This window comes from Canis lupus, chromosome 15 (genome assembly GCF_011100685.1).
Source record: "Canis lupus familiaris isolate Mischka breed German Shepherd chromosome 15, alternate assembly UU_Cfam_GSD_1.0, whole genome shotgun sequence".
In the NCBI taxonomy this organism is placed as follows: Eukaryota; Metazoa; Chordata; class Mammalia; order Carnivora; family Canidae; genus Canis; species Canis lupus.
This window is the reverse complement of record NC_049236.1, coordinates 46,329,739-46,352,366: the sequence shown is the minus strand read 5'-3', so window position 1 is coordinate 46,352,366 and position 22,628 is coordinate 46,329,739. Positions and strand designations below refer to the sequence as shown.

Here is a 22,628-nt window from a genome sequence, read left to right as displayed (position 1 = left end):
GGGAGAAGCAGGCTTCATGCAGGGAGCCCAAAGTGGGACTCCATCCTGGGTTTCCAGGATCACGGCCGAAGGCAGCACTAAACCGCTGAGCCACCCGGGCTGCCCTATATCTTCCTTTTTAAAACCTAGGTCCTACTTTCCCCAGATCATCAGTTTGAAGTATATCTTTTCAGACTTGCTTTTCTGTTCTGTACACACACACACACTTTTTAAAAAATAAAATCCCTATTTGTTAGCCACTCGCAGCCTTCATCCAACAATATATCATGGACTTCTTTCTACATCACTATTATGTATCTGTCTCGTTGTTGTTTTTTTTTTTTAATGTTTTCAATAGTTTTATGTGTTTTTGTTTGTTTTTATGTTTTTTTTTTTAATTTTTATTTATTTATGATAGTCACAGAGAGAGAGAGAGAGAGAGAGAGAGAGAGAGGCAGAGACATAGGCCGAGGGAGAAGCAGGCTCCATGCACCGGGAGCCTGATGTGGGATTCGATCCCGGGTCTCCAGGATCGCGCCCTGGGCCAAAGGCAGGCGCCAAACCGCTGCGCCACCCAGGGATTCACTAAGATAAATGGAAGCTTCTCATCCAGTATGCCTTAAATGGCTATAGGTGTGTCAAGTTACTGATTTTCCCAAGATGCTGGGCAGATCTGAGAACTTACAGAAATGGAAAAAATGGAAAGTGATGTGATATTAGGGCGTGTATATATTAAATACATAATATGCTTTCTTTTACATTTTGTCAGGAATTAAAAAGTCTTGCAAAGAAAAAACCCGATAAAATTGGTATTCCTGTTGTTAAAGAAGGCATACTAGATGCTGTTGTGGTTTGGTTTGTACTCCAGCTTGATGATGAACACAGTTTATCCACAAGTCCTAGTGAGGAAACATGCTGGGAACAGGCCATCTACCCGGTACATGACCTTGCAGGTATATCTTGTCTAATTTTTGTTATTTGTTTTTTTATTCTTGTTGCTTTAGTTCTTTAAACATTTGAATTAGTGTAAAAAATTTACTTTGAATATGAAGTTTCTAGTCAAGGAAAATTGGTTAAATTTTTCAGAACTTTGTTGTTTAAAAAGTCGTTTTAAGGGGCGCCTGGGTGGCTCAGTGGTTGAGCGTCTGCCTTTGGCTCAGGTCGTGATCCCAGGGTCCTAGGATCAAGTCCCACATGGGGCTCCCTGTAAAGACCTTGCTTATCCCTCTGCCTGTGTCTCTGCCTCTCTCTCTCATGAGTGTCTCTCATGAGTAAATAAATAAAACCTTTAGAAAAAAAAAGTAGTCTTAAATAATTAATATATGTAGTTAAGAAAGTAAAACATAATTGCTACATCCACTCAAAAATACCTATCATTGGGGTGCCTGGGTGGCTCAGTTGGTTGAGTGTCCTATTCTTAATTTCTGCTTGGGTCATGGTCTTGAGGTCATGAGATTGAGCCCTGAGTTGGGCTCTGTATTCATTGAGGAGTCTGCTTGGGATTCTCTCCTCTTTCCCTGTTTGTGCTTGCTTGCTCTCTTTCTTTCTTTAAAATAAATACGTTTGAAAAATATAATTTTTTCAGCTCTGATTAATTATCAGTAATAAGAGACATGCTAGTCCATTTTTTTTTTTATAGAACATAATGGAAAAGCACTAGTACAAGAGTTCTTACTTCTTACAGAGTCTGATGGTATCTGTGGAGCCCTAGGTCATAGAAATGCACACACACATATAAAACAAAAGTTTGCAGTTTTAGAGGGCTTATAAATTCATGGACTTCCCTAGGTAAGTTCTATATTAAAGATTTTTTTTTATATAGAATTTTTTTTTTACCAGCAATTTGATGGGTTTCAGTATAGTTCACATAAGTTGTATTACACAGAAAAATTCTACCTTTTTAAACAGGGACTTAAGTTTTCTATCTCTGTGTAGTTTCCTAGACAAGGATCTAATTTGGCAAGGTCATTAAGTCATGACCTTGACTTAATGACTACAGTCATTAAGAGTGTAGTGTTGTGGCTAGTGTGATGTTTTTAGAGTCAGTCAGGTAGATTTGGGTTCAGGTCTTGGCACTGCTACTTACTGACTCCCTGGCTGGTCTTGCTGTCTCAGAGCTTTTATTATGTGATGTACAAAAATGGGATGATGCTGCCTACCTTGCAGGATTGTAGGGATTTTAAGAGATAATGGATGTAAAATGCCTATCCTAGCAACTTGCACTCAGTAAGTGGCATTTTTAATTCAGTTTATTTATTTTATTTTTAATATTTTAATTACAGTATAGGTAACATAGTGTTTCAGATAATTCTTGTAGTAATTCTCTATATTACTCAATGCTCCTCATAAATATACTTTTAATCCCCTTCTCCTGTTTTACCCATCTGTCTACTCCCTTCCCCTCTAGTAACCACCAGTTGTCTGTAGTTAAGTCTCTTTTCATTTTGTTTGTAAATTCCAAATATGAATGAAATCATATGCTATTTGTCAGTCTCTGACTTATTTCACTTAGCATTGTACTCTCTCTAGATCCATCCATACTGTTGTACTTGCCAAGATTTCATTCTTTTTTATGATTAAGTAGTATTTTATTGTTGTATCTATATGCTGCATCTTTAAAAAGACTTTTTAAAAGATTTTATATATTTATTTGAGAGAGCATGAACACAAGCAGAGGAAGGGGCAGAGAGAGGGAGAGGGAGAAGCAGGCTTCCCACTGAGCCAGGAGCCTGACATGAGGCTTCATCCCAGGACCCTGGGATCATGACCTGAGCCAAAGGCAGATACTTAACTGCCTGAACCACCCAGGCGTCCCTTTAATTTTTTTTATTTAAGTTCTAGTTAGTTAACATATAGTATAATATTAGTTTCAGGTGTACAGTATAGTGATTCAGCACTTCTGTACATCACCTGTTGTTTATCACAAGTGTGCTCTTCAATCCCCATCACCTGTTTAACTCATCCCTCCCTTCTGTACTACATCTTTATTCATTCATCTATCAATGGACATTTGGGCTGCTTCTTTACCTTGCCTATTGTAAATAATGACGCTATAAGCATAGGGGTACATGTATTCTTTTGAATTCGTGTTTTCATATTCTTTGGGTAAATACCCAATCGTGGAATTACTGGATCATGTGGTAGTTCTATTTTTAATTTATTGAAGATCTCCATACTATTTTCCACAGTATTACTACCAATAGTGCACAGGGGTTCGTTTTTTTCCACATTGTAGCCAACACTTGTTGTTTCTTGTGTTTTTGATTTTAGCCATTTTGACAGATGTGTGATTATATCTCACTGTAGTTTGATTTGCTTTTCCCTGATGATTAGTGATGTTGAATATCTTTTCATGTGTTATTTTGTTTATTCTAACTTTCTTATAGTTAGATGGGTTTTTTTTTAATCCTTCTTAGAGAAAGGACATTTTAAATATGTAAACACAAGAATAACCTGTTTTTTTTAACTGCTTCTAAAGCTAATAAGGAATTGTAATTATACATTACATTTTAAAGTTTTTTGGAGTTTGAAAGCTCATGGATAAGAGCATGATATAATCTTTATTGTAGGTCTTAATCTTTCCTTACATTGTCAAATTCCTAAACATGCAAGAGTGTCTAAATACTTACAGTTAGAAATATTACTGGTAAAATTCTATTGAATGCTGCCTTATTCTTTTGGAAATTTCTCTTAGAGAAAAAAAAAATGTCCCTTTAAGTTAAGGTGAACTTTGGTATTGATTCCTAACTTTCATTTATCTTTGTTATTGTTGGCTTCATTACTGAAGAAGATTGAAATTCCCCTGTAGCCCTTCCCTCACTCCCTAAGTGAGGTTGATACCTAGTGAGTACACTAGAAGCACTATAATATGAACAGTTGGGGTCCAGTAATGGAGCTCTTCAGTCACTCTATTATGCCATGAGTTAATTGAATCTTTCCCAGTTTTTTATGGAAATGAATAAATTAATTTACTTAATTCAATTAATAGGTGTAATCTTTTCTGTAATGATTTCAAAATGGTCAAGGTGTTTGTATGATCCTCAGACACATTCACCAATTACAATGTTTTTCTTTCTTACTGTTTTATGGAGACTACTGGATAAAACCTGGGGACCATGTGATGATGGAAGTGTCTTGTCAAGATTGTTACTTAAGAATCCAAAATATCAGTGTTTTTGGTTCAGAGTGTGAAGTTGATGCTGGAAAAAATTTTACCAAGGATAAAGACTTGCTCTCTTTAGGAAGTGAGGCTGAACTCTGTAGTGCCCTGGCTAACCTTCAGACCAGTAAGCCAGATGCTGTGGAGCAGACATGTATATTGGAATCCACAGAAATTGCTTTGCTTAATAACAACCTCTATCATGAAGGCTTTAAAATGGCAATGAGAAAAGTGTTGTCTTCATTGGCACCAGAGAAACTGTGTCAGGCCATGGATACTCACTGTCAGAATAATGAGATGAGCTGTGGAAGTAGAGAGAATGTTTCTGAAGAGAGCATCCCTGAACCTTTCTATGTGTTAGATGTGTCTGAAGGCTTCTCTATTCTGCCCATAATTGCTGGCACACTTGGGCAGGTTAAACCTTATAGTTCTGTGGAGAAAGACCAGCATCGTATCACTCTGGACCTCATATCTGAAGCCAATCACTTTCCTAAAGAAACACTTGAATTTTGGTTGAGACATGTGGAAGATGAATCTGCTGTGTTGCAAAGGCCAAAATCAGACAAGTTGTGGAGTATAATTATATTGGATGTCATTGAGCCATCTGGACTCATTCAGCAGGAAATAATGGAAAAAGCAGCAATATCCAGGTAAAATGCAAAATACAACTCTTGATTTTTAAGCTTAAATTAATGTAAACTCTTAATTCTTTAATGATAAAACTGTATAAATGAATCATGATCATGTATGTTCCTTAAACATTGCTTTTCAGGACATGTGACTTTATCTCTTTCTCTTGGTGTGCATGTCATTACTCATTTTTTTTCATCTAAAAGAACCCCTGCTCTGTAAGGTGTGAAGAAGAAAGCCTGCTTTGGAATTGGACTGCCTATATATAATAGAGAGACTTAAGTAGAGGTCTGTAAGAACAGATAAGATATTCAGGGTAAATAAGGAAAAAATCAAATCTCATTTTTATGATATAAGAAATATCTTTAAGAAACATATAGTACATATTTGATGGTATATTGAGAGAGCAGAGTACTTCTTATAAACAAGTCCCAGTCCTTTAGGTCTTAAAATCTTTATTTTATAACATAGTTCTCTCCCTGAGGTATTTTCTCCTCAGTGTTAGTTGCTGGAGGCAAACTTGACCCTAGTATTTAATATTGAAAGTAAGTTTGATTAAGCTTCAAAGTCCTTGAGTTGTGCTGCTTAGATCTGAAAAGATGGCAGTGTTTAACATTTGGGGACCTATATTTGGGTAAAGTGAATGTTACAGATTTTGAATATTGTGGTATACAAACAGGTTGTTTTGTAGCATAGGAACAGTGGTGGGAATGCAGACCAGATTGCAACAGCAAAGGCACTTTATCTATTGAAGGAAAAAAGTTTTACAAAACCAGGAAGAAAAGTGTTGGATTATATGGTTGATGACATTTTAGTTTCTTTCTTTCTTTCTTTTTCTTCCTTTCCTTTCCTTTCCTTTCCTTTCCTTTCCTTTCCTTTCCTTTCCTTTCCTTTCCTTTCCTTTCCTTTCCTTTCCTTCCTTTCCTTCTTTATAATCAACTTTATTTTTTTAAAGATTTTATTTATTCATGAGAGACACACACACAGAGAGAGGTAGAGACACAGGCAGAGGGAGAAGCAGGCTCCATGCAGGGAGCCCGATGTGGGACTTGATCCCAGGACTCCAGGATCATGCCTTGGGCCAAAGACAGGTGCTCAACCACTGAGCCACCCAGGCGTCCCATGAGCCACCCAGGCATCCTCATTTTAGGTTTTATATACATTTTCCTTTGTTAACTGAACTCTTCTTAAGGGGTAACAAATAGAAATCACCACTAGTTTTTTTTTTTCTTTTAAACAATCTTTACATATCATAAATTATGGAGACACAGAGATGTGACGTAAGTAGAAACATACATACACATAAAATTTTAAGCAGATGTACTTGATAGAGTGTAGAAGTGGAGTGTAAATGGTTCAGAGCTAGTCTTAGATTTGTCAGTGAATTCCTGAGGTAGTGAAATTTTCTGTAAGTCACATAATATCTGTCATCCTCCGTTTTCCTTATCGGTGAATGAGGGATACTGCATTAAATGCCTTTGAAGGCATTTCAGCTCTATGAATTTTAACACAAATGAAGTTTGACTTACTTGGTAGAATCACTTTGGAAAGACACTTTTACCTATTGATTTGTTTTAGTTTTAGTTTTAATGATTTTTTCATTTTTTTTATTTTTTTATTTATTTATTTATTTATTTTTTTTTTTATTGTGGTAAAATGCACATTACAAAATTTACCATCTTTAACCATCTTTAAATGTACAGTTTGGTGGTATTAAATATTTCATGATGTTACACAACCAACACCTTTAACTATCCCTATAATTCTTTTTATCTTGTAAAACTGAAACCTTATACCCATTAAACAATAAGTCCCCACTCCATCCTGTCCCTAGCTGCTAACAACCACTGTTCTGGTCTCTGCTTATATGAATTTGACTACTCTAAGTATCTCATATGACCAGAATCATACAGTATTTGTTATATGTTACTGTCTCTATTTTGCTTGGCATAATGTTCTCTAGGTTCCTCCATATTTTGGCATATTTCAGAATTTCTCTTCTTTTTAAGGTTGAATAATATTCCATTGTATGTATATTACATATCTTATTATTCATTTCTTGATGGATACTTGGGTTCTTTCCACCTTTTAGCTATTGTGAATACTACTAATAATGAACATGGGAATGCAAATATCTCTTTCAGACCCTGCTTGCAGTTCTTTTAAGTATATGCCCAGAAGTAGAATTGCTAGATCATATGGCAATTTAGTTTTAATTTTTTGAGAAACCACCATCCTGTTTTCCACAGTTGCTGTACCATTTTATATTCCCATTAGCAGTACACAAGAATCCTAGGGTCTCTAAATCCTCACCAACACTTGTTATTTTCTGGTTTTTGTGTTTTTGTTTAGGATTTATTTATTTTTTTTAGAGAGAGAGCACGATGGGGAGAGGAAGAGGCAGAGGGAGAAGGAGAGAAATAGATTCCATCCTGAGTGTGGAGCCTGATGCTGTGAACCTGAGATCTTGACCTGAATCAAAAATCAAGAGTGGGCTCCTTAACTGCCTTAGCCACTTGGGCGCCCCTGGGATGGTTTTTCTGTGGTTTTTTTTTTTTGGTAATAGCTATCCTACTTGGTGTGAGATCGTATCTCAAGGTTTTGATTTGCATTTCCCTATTAATTAGTGTTGTTGAGCTTTTTAAAATAAGTGCCTGCTGGCCATTTGTATATCCTCTTTGGAAAAATGTCTTTTCAAGTTCTTTGCCAATTTTTGAGTTAGATTGTTTTTTTAAATGAGTTTTAGGAATTCTCTATGTATCTGGATATTAATTCTTTATTAGATAATTGATAAATATATTCTTTCATTCTGTGCATTGGTTACCTTTTTACTTTATTGATAGTATCTTTTGATGTGCAGAAATTTAAATTTTTGATACAGTCCACTTTATTTGTTTTTACTTTTGTTGTCTGTGCTTTTGGTGTCCTATCCAATAAATCATTGTCAGTTTATTTTTTTTTTTAAGATTTTATTTATTTATTCATGAGAGACACAGAGAAAGAGGCAGAGACACAGGCAGAGGGAGAAGCAGGCTCCATGCAGGAAGCCCAATGTGGAACTTGATCCCAGGACTGCAGGATCACGCCCTGAGCCAAAGGCAGATGCTCAACCACTGAGCCACCCAGGCGTTCCTCATTATCAGATTCTATGGCCTAACGCTATTTTCTTATGTTTTCTTTTAAGAGTGTTTATAATTTTAGATCATATATTTAGGTCTTTGATCCATTTTGATTTAATTTTTGTATATGGCATACAGGTAGGGCCCAGCTTCAGTCTTCTGAATGTGGATATCCAGTTTTCCCAACTGTTAGTAGAAAAGATTGTCCATTCCACATTGAATGGTCTTGACACCCTTGGCAAAAATCATTTCACCATATATGTCAAAGTTTATTTCTGAGCTCTTTAGTTCTATTTTGTTAACCTACATGTCTGTCTTTATGCCATTGCCATCCTATTTTGATTACTAGTTTCCTAAGTATTTTTAAACAACTACTTTTTTTTTTGTTATGGTAAACAATATTAAATTTACCACCTTAACCATTTTTTAAATAAAGATTTTATTCAACAGAGAGAGAACAGAAGTGGGGGGAGGTTGTGGGGGAGTAAGGGGAGGGAAAGGGAGAAGTAGGCTATCTGGCCGAGCAGGGATCCAGACGTGGGGCTCCATCTCAGGACCCTGAGATCATGACCTGAGTCACCCAGGTGCCCCTCATCTTAACCATTTTTAAGTATACGGTTTAGTAATATTAAGGTGTATTCACATTGTTGCACAATAGATCTCTAGAACTTTCATCTTGCAGAACTGAAACTATAGCCACAAAATAATTCCCATTGCCCGGAGCCCTTGGCAACCACCTTTCCAATTTGTTTCTATTATTTTGAGTACTTTAGCTACTTTATACATGGAATCATGTGGTATTTGTCTTATGTGACTGATAAATTTCACTTGCCATAATGTCCTTGAAGTTCATCCATGTTGTAGCATGTAGCAGGATTTCCTTCTTTTTTCAATTGCATAATATTCCGCTGTGTAAATATGCTGGTTTCATTTGCTATTCATCTGTTGATGGACATTTTAGTTATTCTGCCTTTTAGCTACTGTGAGTAATGCTGCAGTGAACATGAGTATGCATATGTCACTCTGAGATTCTGCTTTCAGTTCTTTTGATATATATCCAGAGGTGCAGTTACTGAGCCCTGTGGTAATTCTGTCTCAAGTGCTGCAGCTTCCTTGGTGCTATGGTAAGTCATGGTACTAGAGCTCTCTCTAATGTCTGTCTGTGGTACTGCACACTCTGGTCCTTAACCAACCACATCCTTTATCAGAGAGGTCTGTCACTGCTTAGGCTCATGCAAGGCAGAAACCAGTCCTTTGGGCAGCACCCTCAAAAGCCAGAAAGTTAAATGTACCATTCTTCTCTTTTTATCTCCAACAAGAAGCTGGGAATTGGAAGTTCTTTTTTGATCTGTGCTGTGTTGTGCCTGTGCCTACCATTTTCCATGCAGTTCTTTCTGGCCATGCATTGGCCTGGGGTATAGGAACTTCTTACCTGGTTTCCGAGTATCTCACAGAAACAGTTTAGTATGTGTCTCTGTGGGGAGAGGTGAGTTTGAGGCTTCCTCATCCACCGTTTTGCTTGGATGGTCATTTTCCCCGTACTTTGTAATAAGTTTTGAAATTGAGAAGTGTGACTTCCAGCTTTGTTTTTTTTTAAAGATTGTCTTGGCTATTCTGGATCCCTTGAAATTCCATATGAGTTTTAGGATGGATTTTTCTATTTTGGTAAAAAATGCTGTTGGGATTTGATAGGGATTGCATTAAATGTGTATAGCTTACTTTGGGTAGCATTTACATTTTAGTAGCCTTTTCTTTTAGTCCATGCATGTCAGATGTCTTTTAGTTTGTGTCTTTTTAAATTTCTTTCAGCAATGTTTGTAGTTTTCAGTTTACAAGTTTTTCATCTGCTAAGTTTATTCCTAAGTATTTTATTATTTTTGATACTATTGTTAAGTGGAATTGTTTTCTTATTTTCTTTTTGGATTGTTCATGTTATTTAAATACAGCTAATTTGTGTGTATTGATTCTATATCCTGCAACTTTGCTGAATTTATTAGTTGTAACATTTTTATGTGGAATCTTTAGGGGCTTCTACATATATAATGATGTTATTCTGTGGACAGAGGCACTTTTACTTCATTCCCAGTTTCGATGCCCTTTATTTTTCTTTCCTGATTGCTTCACGTAGGATTTCCACTGACTGTCTAATGGAGGTAGTGAAAATGGGTGTCCTTGTCTTGTTCCTAATTTTAGTAGAGAAGTTTTTAGTCACATTTTATTTAAATAGAACCTATAAAGGATTTTTTTAAAAGCATTTTTGGTTATAAAAACAATTTAGCAGAAAACGTGTTCTGTATGAAGGGTTAGTTGGTGAGAAACAACTTGTGTAAAGCTACAACTCTTCTTCCCTGTGTTTCTTAGGGGGAGGAGTCCTATTGGCAGTTTGAGTGGGATAGTTTTTTGTTGTTGTTTTTTGTTTTTGTTTGTTTACAGTTCTTACATAGGATTGTCCTATGGATTGCAGGATGTTTGGTATCTCTAGGCACTAAATGCTAATAGTGCCTGTAACTATTGTTTAACCAGTATTCTTTCTTCTCCAAATACCTCCTGAGTTACTATGGGGAACCAGTGGTTCTTTCGTTTAGCCCAAGCTATTGTACAATCTGTTTGCCTGGATGGGTAGGTATCTCATGATTCTGGGGACAGAGGTATGTAAATACTCTCACATAGGCCTCCTGTTACTATCTTTAGCCTCTAAAGAAGGGAGGTCTCATGATTGGTGAAAGAGGGTGAAATTAGTGATTGGGAGAATAGATTATATCTGGGATAAAGGCTTCTATCTCAGTGGAACTCCTCCCAGAACCCCCCCCCCCCAAATGTGGGAAAATGAGTCATTTCACAGACTTAAATATTTCGTTTCTAGTTACTTTTGTAGTTGTTTTAAAATGTTCATTCTTAGGCTTTTATTCAGTTATACTAAATTGAAATAAAGGAGAAAGTTTAAAAGCTTGTTACTTTTTGAAAAATTTAAACCCATTTAAAAACATCTTGTGTTGGGTCACAAGGAAACTGAAGAATTTCTTCTCATCAGAATTTTTGCCATTTATGGTTAGACTTTTGAGTTGGAATGTATTTTTTCACTGCTGAAGGCACAGATGGTTCAGAAGTATTATTTGGCTTTGCAGAGGATTCCATTGAGTCGTCTGGCAGCTCCAGTGGTATAAGTGACAACAAAACAATGTCAGTAAAGCTAAGCAAAGTTTCAAGGCAATCACTGTTTTATCTAAACATGACTAAGAAGCATTCCTGTTAGTGACAATAATATTGAATTAAGGATTTGTAAAGATTTTAGATTAAAATAGTATGACCATGGCCTTTTAAAACAATTTTCATATACTGCCTTTGTGTAGTATTTATCTCTGGCATGGTTGTTTGTATTTGATTCAGCCTTTTCTGACTTAAGGTTCAGCAGATAAAATTTTGATATTTTGTTTAGTCTGACTTTCTGAAATGATTGGATATATTGCCTTCTCTTCCTCTTTCCCATAGATTTTTATGGTTAGAAGGAAGACTTTTAACTTATGTGCTTTTTCAGCTTGTAAATTTCATAGAACAGTACCCTCTTGTGGTTATTGAGGTGGAGGGAATTAGTCAAGTAGCATAAAGCTCTGTGGCTAATCTGTCGCTTGAGATCTTAAGGAAAATTAGATCTGATTCCACTTAAATGGATCACAATTAACAGATAAATTCATTTGTTCAGAAAAATTTAATAACATAAATTTTCAGAATTAAACCTGATCCATTTGAGGAAAAAGGTAGATTTCTTCAGTTTTTTTTTAGAAGATAAATTATCTGGTTTGGTAAAGACATAGGAGTTTTGTTAAGAGTTGTGTAATTTGAGCAGCCCTGGTGGCTCAGCGGTTTAGCGCCGCCTTCAGCCCAGGGTGTGATCCTGGAGACCGGGATTGAGTCCCACATCAGGATCCCTGCATGGAGCCTGCTTCTCCCTCTGCCTGTGTCTCTGCCTCTCTCTCTCTCTCTCTCTCTCTCTCTCTCTCTCCCTGTCTCTCATGAATAAATAAATAAAATCTTTAAAAAAAAAAAAGAAAGATACAATATGAACTCCATTGTCTATAAATAGCCTGTCCTAGTTCAGATGGAAACCAGCCTAGAATATTCAAGTAAAATTAAGGGATTTAATGTGTGATTGTAAATGCGGCAAATGAAAATAATGACTTGGTTTAAAGTATCTTAAAATATTCTCCAATTCTGCTTCATGTGATGGCAATAGATGACCCACTCACCCCCTCATGATTCTCATAGCTGAGGTGTGAGGAAATAAGACTGTAGTGGTGGGCATGGGAGTTGCCTTGGCTTAAGATCTAAATTTCACATAGGAACTAATATCTCCCATTGGTGTAGCAACAGGAACACTTGGTTACGAGACACCACACTCAGGGAAGCCCAAGATGATATAATTTCCCAGTGCTTATAGTTTGTTCCTAATTCCATCAGTCTGGATGCACTTTTCCTATTAAGAAGCAGTTTAAAAAAAATGTTCATCCTAAACAGTGTTGCTGATCACACTAAGATAGCTGACATTCCACCTTTATGGGATTTCCAGAAAAACAAAAGGTGAACCCAAGATCATTTTTTTTTCTTAAGATTTTATTTATTCATGAGAGACACACAGAGAGAGGCAGAGACACAGGCAGCGGGAGAAGCAGGCTCCCTGCAGGGAGCTGGATGTCGAGACTCCATCCTGGGACTCCAGGATTATGCCCTGAGCCAAAGACAGATACTCAACCACTGAGCCACCCAGACATTCCCCCAAGATCAGTTTTAAGAGGAGAATAGGTTTTGTTCCCTTTATATACTCTTCCTCACATTCTTTACTAGAACATTGGATTTTTAATTACATTTTTTCTTTCAGTGTTTAAGTCTTTATTTATTTATTTATTTATTCATTCATTCATTCATTCATTCATTCATTCATTCATGAGAGACACAGAGAGAGAGGCAGAGACATAGGCAGAGAGAGAAGCAGGCTCCTCATAGACTCAGGGAACATGCCCTGAGCCCAAGGCAGATGCTCAACCACTGAGCCACCCAGGTGTCTGTAACTTTTATTTTGAAATAATTTCAGTCTTAAATAGAAGTTAAATAGTACAAAGACTTTTTTTTTTTTTTGGATTTTATTTATTCATGAGACACACACAAAGAGAGGCAGAGACATAGGCAGAAGAAGAAGCAGGCTGCTTGAGGGGAGCCTGATGTGGGACTTGATTCCAGGACCCCGGGATCAGGACCTGAGCCAAAGGCAGAGATGCTCAACCACTGAGCCATCCGGGTGCCCCTAGTACAAAGAACTTTTAACAACAACAAAAAAAGAACTTTTAACATATACCTTATACCCAGATACACAAATTGTTAATATTTTGCTACATTTGCTTTATTATTATCTCTGTACCATTTAGAGTAAGTTCCAGTTACTTTGTTCTTTTACCCTTAAATACTTTCATATATTTAAGAACAAGGATATTCATTTATATAACCGTCATAGAGCTGTCAAAATCAGGAAGGATGGTTACAATACCTATATGTAGTGTACAGCCTTACTCAGATCTCACCATTTGTTGAAATAATATCCTTTTTTTTTTTTTTAAAAGATTTTATTTATTTGTTCATGAGAACACACAGAGAGAGTGAGAGAGAGAGAGGCAGAGACACAGGCAGAGGGAGAAGCAGGCTCCATGCAGGGAGCCTGATGTGGGATTTGATCCTGGGTCTCCAGGATCACGCCCTGGGCTGAAGGCTGGGCTAAACTGCTGAGCCACCCAGGCTGCCCTGCAATAATATCCTTTATAGCTTTTTTATTCCTGGTTTGGAATCCAATTGAGGGTCACACATTGCATTTAATTATCCCTTCTTTTTAGTCTCCTTTATTCTGGAATAGTTCCTAAGTCTTTCATGACATTAATAGTTTTGGTGAGTATAGGCCATTTATTTTGTAGAATGTTCCTTATTTTTTTTTTTTTATTAGATTTGGATCGCCCATTTTCGAGAGGAATCTTCACCGAAGTTTTGTCACATTAGGAAGCACATAGTTTTGCTGTATCCCATTCTTGTTGATGTTAATTTAGATCATTTGGCTTAAATTGTATCCACCAGGTTTTTCCACAATAAATTGCTATGTTTCCCTTTGTAATGAGTTAGTCATTTGTGGGATCAATATTTTGAGACTGTGTAAATATCTTTTTCTTAATAGAACTTTCACCCACTAGTTTTAATATCCATTGATGATTCTTCCTAAATCTAAAGACTCATATCCATCCAAGCCAACTGTTTATTTTTCTCTTTCATGGATCAGCGGCCACTTTAATTTGTTGGGAAATTATTTCCAGGGTTTACCACTCTCAACTACCAGCCAATAACATAAAGTCTATTAGATTATGTACAATCTGTAGCTCACCAATGCATAATGATTTAGTTATTGGTATTTATAAAACATAAGGAATCAAGATGCTTTTTAAAACATTTTTCCTGGGTGGTGGCGGTGGCACCACGGAGCTGAATCCCAGGAGATGGTGGGCTGTGGGGTGCAATGCTGTATGCCAACCAGCCCACTGTGTGGATCACGGAAGTTACCGATGAGAATGTCAGGTTCATCATTGAGAACACAGACCTGGCAGTGGCCAACTCTATACAGAGGATCTTCATCACTGAGGTGCCCATAATAGCCATTGACTGGGTCCAAATTGATGCCAGTTCCTCAGTCCTTCATGATGAGTTCATTGCTCACAGACTTGGACTAAATCCCCCTCACTAGTGATGACATTGTGGATAAACTGCAGTATTCCCAGGACTGTACGTGTGAGGAGTTCTGCCCCAAGTACTCGGTGGAGTTCACCCTTGACGTGTGGTGCAATGAAGACCAGACTTGGCGTGTCACATCTTGAGACCTCATCTCCAACAGCCCGCGGGTCATTCCGGTGACGTCCGGAACTGAGATAATGACCCCAGTGACTATGTGGAGCAGGACGACATCCTCATTGTCAAGATGAGGAAGGTCAAGAGCTAAGACTTCGAGCCTATGCCAAAAAGAGCTTTGGCAAGGAGCATGCCAAGTGGAACCCTCCTGCAGGGGTAGCTTTTGAATATGATCCTGACAATGCCTTGTACCCCCAAGCCTGAGGAATGGCCCAAGAATGAATACTCGGAGCTGGATGAAGATGAGTCACAGGCTCCCTACGACCCCAACCGCAAGCCAGAAAGGTTTTATTACAACCTGGAGTCCTGTGGCTCTCTGCGTCCTAAAACAGTTGTCTTCTCAGCCCTCTTTGGATTAAAGAAAAAACTAAGTGATGATCTACAGGCCGAGTTAAACCACGAGATCCAGAGTGATGTACTAACCATAAACTAGCAGCAGCTCACCTGTTTCTGCAAAAAGGGGGGATCTAAGCCAGTAGCTGGTTCTCTGGTCTCTCCAGAGATTCTCCTAGCTTCTGGAGTCTGGACAGCTGTTGCTCAGGCTGCTTGGCAAGCCATCAGTACCCACTAGAAAGGTAGCCAAGGGGAAAAGGAGTCCTCTCCCAGCCTTTGCACAGATGGCCAGGGGTGCCACTGGTATCTGAGGCAGTATAGGTTTTACTAGACATCTAGCTTCCCTGGTTCTGCCCACTAATTGCCAGTAGCACTCCAGACATTCCTTCCAGCACATTTCCTAATGTGCCCTAATGGGGCGGTCTTCTGCTGAGAACCACAGAGCTAGACTCCTCTTTTGGTCATTTGGGGTCTTTAAACCCTTTCTGTCCAAATGTTGGGAGTTTTCACATTTGTGTGTTGGGCTTCTGGTGTTAGGATTGAGTCATAGAACCTAGTGGTTCCCTACAAATCCTTCCAGTCTTTGCCCAGAGCCAGCATACTGATACATCGTTCAGACCCCTGAGTATCCCTCGTTTACCCTTAAAGAATAGCGTTAGACTCTGGCTGCCCCCCACCCCAGATAAACCCTGTATTTCATTCTCTACCCATCAGTTAGGAACTTCACTGCCAGTGGCCTAATGATTTAAGTTTGAGGGCTGAGGAACAAGGCCCTTACTGAAGGTCTGGCCTTGACTCCTTAGCCTAAAGCAGTTAATTAGTCTGTTGGAGGAAGCCAGGAGCAAACCAGAGATCGGGTACAGAAAGGAAGGGATATTTATTAACAGGAGTTGTCTTTTTAAAATTTTTTATTTTTGGCAATAAAGAGCACAGCATAATCTCCAAAAAATAAAAAATACTAAAAAAAAAATGAAACATTTTTCCTTCTCTAGGTGTTTGCTACAATCTGGAGGCAAGATCTTTCCTCAGTATGTGCTGATGTTTGGGTTGCTTGTGGAATCACAGACACTGGTAGAAGAGAGTGCTGTTCAAGGAACAGAGCGCACTCTTGGATTAAATATAGCACCTTTTATTAATCAGTTTCAGGTAAGTGTTTACAAGTTCAGCTAGGTGGCTGTTACCCACCATCTACCTTATCTTTCTCTGTAGTTTTATCACTGTGTTTAGCTTGATTAGGATGGTAATCAGTTTCCTAGAGCAAAGGAATTATGCATGAAAATCAATCTAGGGATTAGAATAGCCAAGGAATTCTGTTCCTGCTGACAAAAGTCTATAGATATTCCTCTGAACTATTGTTACAAGTGAAAAATAGGGTCCTAGCTTTAGTGTTTTGTCTAAAACAAAAGCATCCAGAAAAAGACCTATGTTCTAAACTTGAACCCTTAAATTACATTGAAACCTCAGACTGGCAGGTGATAGCAGTTAATGTCTAGACAGATTGCTGTGAGCAGGAATGCAGGAGCCTAGGAAACTGGAGATCAAGGCAAAGAGGTTATAATGTTGCTATTTGGGAAACAAGGACTCAAGATTTACTGTTGGCAAAGGCATTAGCAGCATAATACAAATTTGTGAGTTTAAAATTCTGTGAGTGGATGGAATGTCTAAAGGAAGAGGTTTGGGGTTGAAGACAGAGGTAGGAAGTAGGTGGGGTACTGATGTGTAAGCCAAAGCAGAATTTTGGGAAGTAGGATTTGGGTACAGAATTAAAGAAGTGATAGCTAAAACTTTTATCTAAAGGCCATGCATAGTAAGCTCTTGAATATCCAGTTAGATCTGTGAACAGTACTTGCTCAACAAATATAAATTTGGGGCTGGCTGAGATTGTGGTCTGTTTAATCTCAGATTTTTGGAGAGTTTAATAAGGAGAATACACATCAGAAGAAAGAATTTTAAGGGCACCTGGCTGTGTCAGTCAGAGGAGTGTGTGACTCTTAATCTCAGAGTCTGCATGTTGGGTGTAGAGATTACCAAAAAATAAATAAACTTAAAAAAAAAGAACAAGTTTCAGTTGTTTGGTTCAAAAATACCACCATCTTCTTTTTAGTTTTTTCCCTCTTGATCTTGGCATCAGCAATTCTTTGATTCCATCAGAATTTATGATATTTTGATCCTGCCATCTTTTCACTGTATTTCCCATTTTCTATCCTCCCCTCCTTAATAGTTTGTATTCCAGGTATGCCTGGGTGACTCAGCGGTTGAGCATCTGCCTTTGGCTCAGGGTGTGATCCTGGAGTCCTGGGATCGAGTCCTGCTTCTCCCTCTGTCTGTGTCTCTGCCTCTCTCTCTGTGTCTCTCATGAATGAATAAATAAAATCTTAAAATAGTTTGTATTCCATGGTCCATATACTTTTCTTTTTAAAAAAGATTTTATTTATTTATTGAACAGAGCAACCATGAGCTGGGGTAGTGGAGCACAGGGCAGAGGGAAGAGCAGACTCTCCAGTGAGCAGGGAGTCCAGTGGGGGCTCCATCCCAGGACCATGACCTGAGCCCAAGGCAGATGTTTAACTGACTGAGCCACCCAGGTGCCTCTGTATACTTTTCATATATCCCTTCTCTTCAGTCTTTCTACTGGTCCTGGAAAATCCCAGCATGGTTAAATCCAGCTCTCTTCCTTCTCTACACCAGTACTCCTACAGCTGCATATGCAGACTTTGGTCTCACTTCAGCTTGTGACTATTCATCTTAAGAGGCAACTTGCCTGGTAGCTTTTACATTTCCTGGTCCACTTAGCCATTTTCTTAGGATGATATTGTCTCCCCTCTTCTAATATGATAATTATCTGTTAGACAACTGAATGAACCAATGAATCAAAATGAGAGGTTGTAAAAAAAGCAAAACTATACAAGAATCCTCCCATATCTATGGGGGATACTTTCTAAGACTTGCAGCGAAAAACACCAATAGTACTGAATCTCTAATCTCTATGTACTGTTTTTATCTAAATATACCTATGATAAAGCTTAATTTATAAATAAGGTAGAGTAAGAGAACTAAGAATAATTATAATGTACTATAATAAAATTTATGTGGATATGGTCTCTCTTTCAAAATAACTTATTGTACCATATTCACCCATCTTGTGAATACATGAGATGATAAAATGCCTACATAATGGGATTATGTGGATGGAATGCTATAGGCATTAGGTTACTGTTGATCTGACAGTTTATCAGGAGGAGGATCTTCTGCTTCCTGACTTTGGTTGACTGCTGGTAACTGAAACCATGGAAAGTGAAATCACAGGACTACTGTACAGAAAACAACAGAAATTTATTCATTCAACAAATGTCTACCACATATATATATGCTACTTTAGGTTTTGGGAATATAGCTGTGAAACTAAGAGATAAGTTCCTGCGCTCATGGAGCTACATTCAAATTGACAAACGAGATAGATAATAAGTAAAAAGATTAGAATGATGATGGTTAGAAGTCTGTGGACATAAAGCAGGTTAAGATATAGGGAACTGGGGGTATGTGATATACTATTTCATATAGGTGATGACTAATAAGGAAAGGACTCATGGGTAAGTGATCTTTAAGCAGGGAACTGAAGAAATAAGGAAGCAAACCATAAACAAGTGAAAGGATCATAAAGTACAGTGGCCTGAGGCAAGAGCATGATTGGAGTGTTTAGAAACAGGAGGAAGAAACCATGAGAGATGAAAGATGCAGTCTGGAAAGTATTAGGAGCCGGATCTTGTAGAGCCTTTTGGTTATATGAAGACTTTTACTATGAAAGGAGTAGAAAACACCTGGAAGATGTTGAACAGAGAAATGACTTGGTGTATCTTGTTTTGAAAGGGTTACAATGTTGCTGTGTTAGTAAACCACTTGTGAGAGCAGGCAAAGGTGTATTGCAGTAACTCAGGTGAGGAGGGTAGCATCTTAGACTCTGAGTGAATGGTAGCAGTGTGGAGGTGGTGCAGAGTGCTCTGATTGTAGATAACATTTGCAGGTAGGCTGTGATAGATTGGATGTGGGGTACTAGAGCACCTGGAAGGAAAGTTATCTACTGAAATGGGGGAAAATAGCAGGAGGATCAGGTTGTCTTTGTGTTTGGGGGATCATTGAACAGTTGGATAAGAATCCAGAGAAAGATTGAGGCTAGAGATAAAATTTGGAACTCAGATTTGGTGGATGATATTTAAAGCTTTGTGTGAAATCACCTTGAAGGTATAGAGAAAGAATTGAACTCTAGAGAACTCATGAAATAATGAGCTCTAGATGGGAAATGTAAGAAGAATTAGCACAGATGTCAGGAGTAGCCAGAAGGCTGGGTTGAAAAACAGGAGTGAAGACAGTCTATGAGGGATTAGAGGGCATGTAGTGAGAGGTGACCGGAAGCTAGGGCTTCTGGTAACTGATATAAATGAGGATAAAGGGCATAATGAGTCCTGGAGATGTCATGGAACTGCTGGGTTTTTTTTTTTTTTGCTTTTAAGATTTTTATTTATTTATTCATGAGAGACACAGAGAGAGGCAGAGACACAGGCAGAGAGAGAAGTAGGCTTCTGCGAAGAGCCTGACATGTGACTTGATCCCAAAACCCTAAGATCACGACTTGAGCCAAAGGCAGATGCTCAACCACTGAGCCATCCAGGTGCCCTGGAACTGCTGTTTTTATGGCAAGGAAGGTTGGATGTCTTTAAGGATGCCTAGGGAGAGGTTGATAGGTCTGTGTCCACTCTCACCATATTTGCTCTAATATTTTACTCAAAGGAAAGAGGGCACTTTAAAAACAAGTTTCCTGGGATCCCTGGGTGGCGCAGCGGTTTAGTGCCTGCCTTTGGCCCAGGGCACGATCCTGGAGACCCGGGATCGAGTCCCACGTCGGGCTCCCGGTGCATGGAGCCTGCTTCTCCCTCTGCCTGTGTCTCTGCCTCTCTCTCTCTGTGTGTGTGACTATCATAAATAAAAAAAAAAAAAAAAAAAAAAAAACAAGTTTCCTTTTTATGTCACATTAAAAGGCTAAAAGTTAACTAGTAGGTGGGTTCCATTGCTACTAAAATTGATGGAACACATTATAGTGGTGGTTCTCAAACTTGACCAGACTTTCAGAACTACTGATACTAGGCTCCCAACTCCAGATTGATCTGAGGTGGGGCCTGAGCCGTTGGGGTTTTCAAAAAGCTCTCCAGGTGATTTTAACTTGCAGCCAAAATTGAGAACCATTGCTCTCTAGAAATGAACTTCAGTTTCCAGATGAAATTCAGTATTATTTGGTTGAATTTGGCATATTTTCTCAAAACAGAACAATAATTAATATTGTACTATTTGCTTATTAGTTCATCTTTCACCCACCCGTAAGCATATCCTGAATTTAAACTTTTTGAAGCTTTTAGGCTTAAGTAAAAATTTAATCTGCGTTCATCCAAGAAAAGAATTTGTAGATAATTGAAATCATAGCAAATTATTTAACCTACCTAAACCTTAGTTTGTTCATCCTTCTTATAAAACTGGAATCATGAAAGTCCTTATGTCTTAAGGTTGACATGGGAATTAAGTTGAGGTATTAGATATAAAAAGTATTGTATCATACTGATGCAAGTACGGAAGTAAGCACTTGATGGCAGTGGGCCATAAAAAGAATGGAGTAAAAGCGAAAAATTTGTACTTTCTCTAGGTACCTATACGTGTATTTTTGGATCTATCCTCATTGTCCTGTGTACCTTTAAGCAAGCCAGTGGAACTCTTAAGACTAGATTTAATGACTCCGTATTTGAACACCTCTAACAGAGAAGTAAAGGTAATGCAAAATGATTATTGTTATCATATGCAGAATTATCTTAAGCTAAGTACTTTACACAAAATTGTATTGGCCACTTTCTTTGACGATTTAAATGTTATGTTTTTTTCTAAACAATATCCAAAAATGAGCTTGGGCAAATACTAATGAATACAAAGATTGGTATTAATTTGAATTGGGTGATTAAATCTTTATAAAATTTGCAGCTTAAATTGACAAAAAAGACAGACTTACTTATCCAAGGCTATTTACTCTGATGAAATTTTCATGATTTCTTAATTTTCATAGGTGCACATTTGTAAATCTGGACAAGTGACTGCCATTCCCTTTTGGTATCATATGTACCTTGATGACGAGATTAGGTTGGATACTTCAAGTGAAGCCTCCCACTGGAAACAAGCTGCAGTTGTTTTAGATAATCCCATCCAGGTGGAAATGGGAGAGGAATTAGTACTCAATGTCCAGCACCACAAAAGCAATGTCAGCATCACAGTAAAGCAATGAAAAGTATTTTTCTAATGAAAAACTGTCCAAGTAGAGCAGCAAGTACACAATTCTGGTCTGAATTAGTAGTGGACTTGTAATCATAAGATAGGGGTATAAAGATTTAATTCCTTGTAATGGTCAAATATTTTTTAAAATTGATTAATAAAGTATATTTAAAAAGACCTTAAGAGGAGCATTATTACAAAAATATTGCTGCAGACTTCCTTTTTCAAAAAGGCTGTCACTAATTTTTCAAATTAGTAGTTTGTTTTTATTACTTGGTTGTACTTAGAATGGTTTCAGTTTTGCTGAATACTTTATAAAGCTTTAAAGGTAAGGGATTTGAGTCCCATCTTCATTGTCCTGTGTAAGTAAAGCAAAACATTTAATTTTTTAGGCATCTTGACTTTTTTTTAAGTCCAAACTTACTGGGATACATCAGAAACTTGGCTTCCACTGAAGACTAAGGGTTATGGTTACCTGTAAATTCCAAGCTTGCTTCTTTTAAATAATCACTATACTTCTGAAACTCGTTGGGTTTTGTGTTTTGAGAATGCAAACTTGAATTAAGAATTTAAGGTATAAGCTAAATAGAATAAAAGGGATGAAGTTAAATCTGTAGGAGGCAGCATTTTTCCTGATCTACTTTGGCAAAGAATATTAAAAAGCTGGTAAATTCAAGAAAGAGCTACACCTAAACCAGTATTTTTTAAAGATTCAATCTGGATGCCCAGTAAGAACTATACAGTAGTTGGTCCAGTTTTTTAAAGACTTGCAACAGGGAGATTAATAAGGACGATTGTCATGTCTTGTATATACTCTGTGCTCTTTGGAAGTAAGCCACAAAATAAGAGGTACCTTCTCTCTACATTGCCTATTCTCTGCCTCTAGTATTATACTACCCAGCTTACCTTTTAATAGAAATATTTATTTTTTTAATCTTTTTTTTAAGATTTTATTTATTTATGATAGAGAGAGAGGCAGAGACACAGGCAGAGGGAGAAGCAGGCTCCATGCCAGGAGCCTGATGTGGGACTCAATCCCGGGACTCCAGGATCGCGCCCTGGGCCAAAGGCAGGCGCCAAACCGCCGAGCCACCCAGGGATCCCTAATAGAAATATTTGTAATAGTGGACAGAAATAAAGACTTTGCATCTAATATTGTGAACCAGTATATAAAT

The 22,628-nt window shown here is 37.8% G+C and overlaps 1 protein-coding gene and 1 pseudogene across 2 annotated transcripts in view; both read left to right on the top strand.

Annotated features, from left to right (window-relative positions):
• PRMT9 (protein arginine methyltransferase 9) overlaps positions 1-21,842 on the top strand; it is a 41,367-nt gene extending 19,525 nt beyond the window's left edge. For both annotated transcript variants that reach the window (XM_038558958.1, XM_038558959.1), the window contains 5 exons: positions 749-932; positions 4,071-4,788; positions 16,143-16,296; positions 20,840-20,962; positions 21,251-21,842. In XM_038558958.1, coding sequence (XP_038414886.1) covers positions 749-932; positions 4,071-4,788; positions 16,143-16,296; positions 20,840-20,962; positions 21,251-21,466 — 1,395 coding nt within the window. In that variant the 3' untranslated portion in view covers positions 21,467-21,842. The remainder of the gene's footprint in view (positions 1-748; positions 933-4,070; positions 4,789-16,142; positions 16,297-20,839; positions 20,963-21,250) is intronic.
• LOC102156154 lies at positions 13,572-16,135 on the top strand (annotated as a pseudogene).
• Positions 21,843-22,628: the final 786 nt, after the last annotated feature.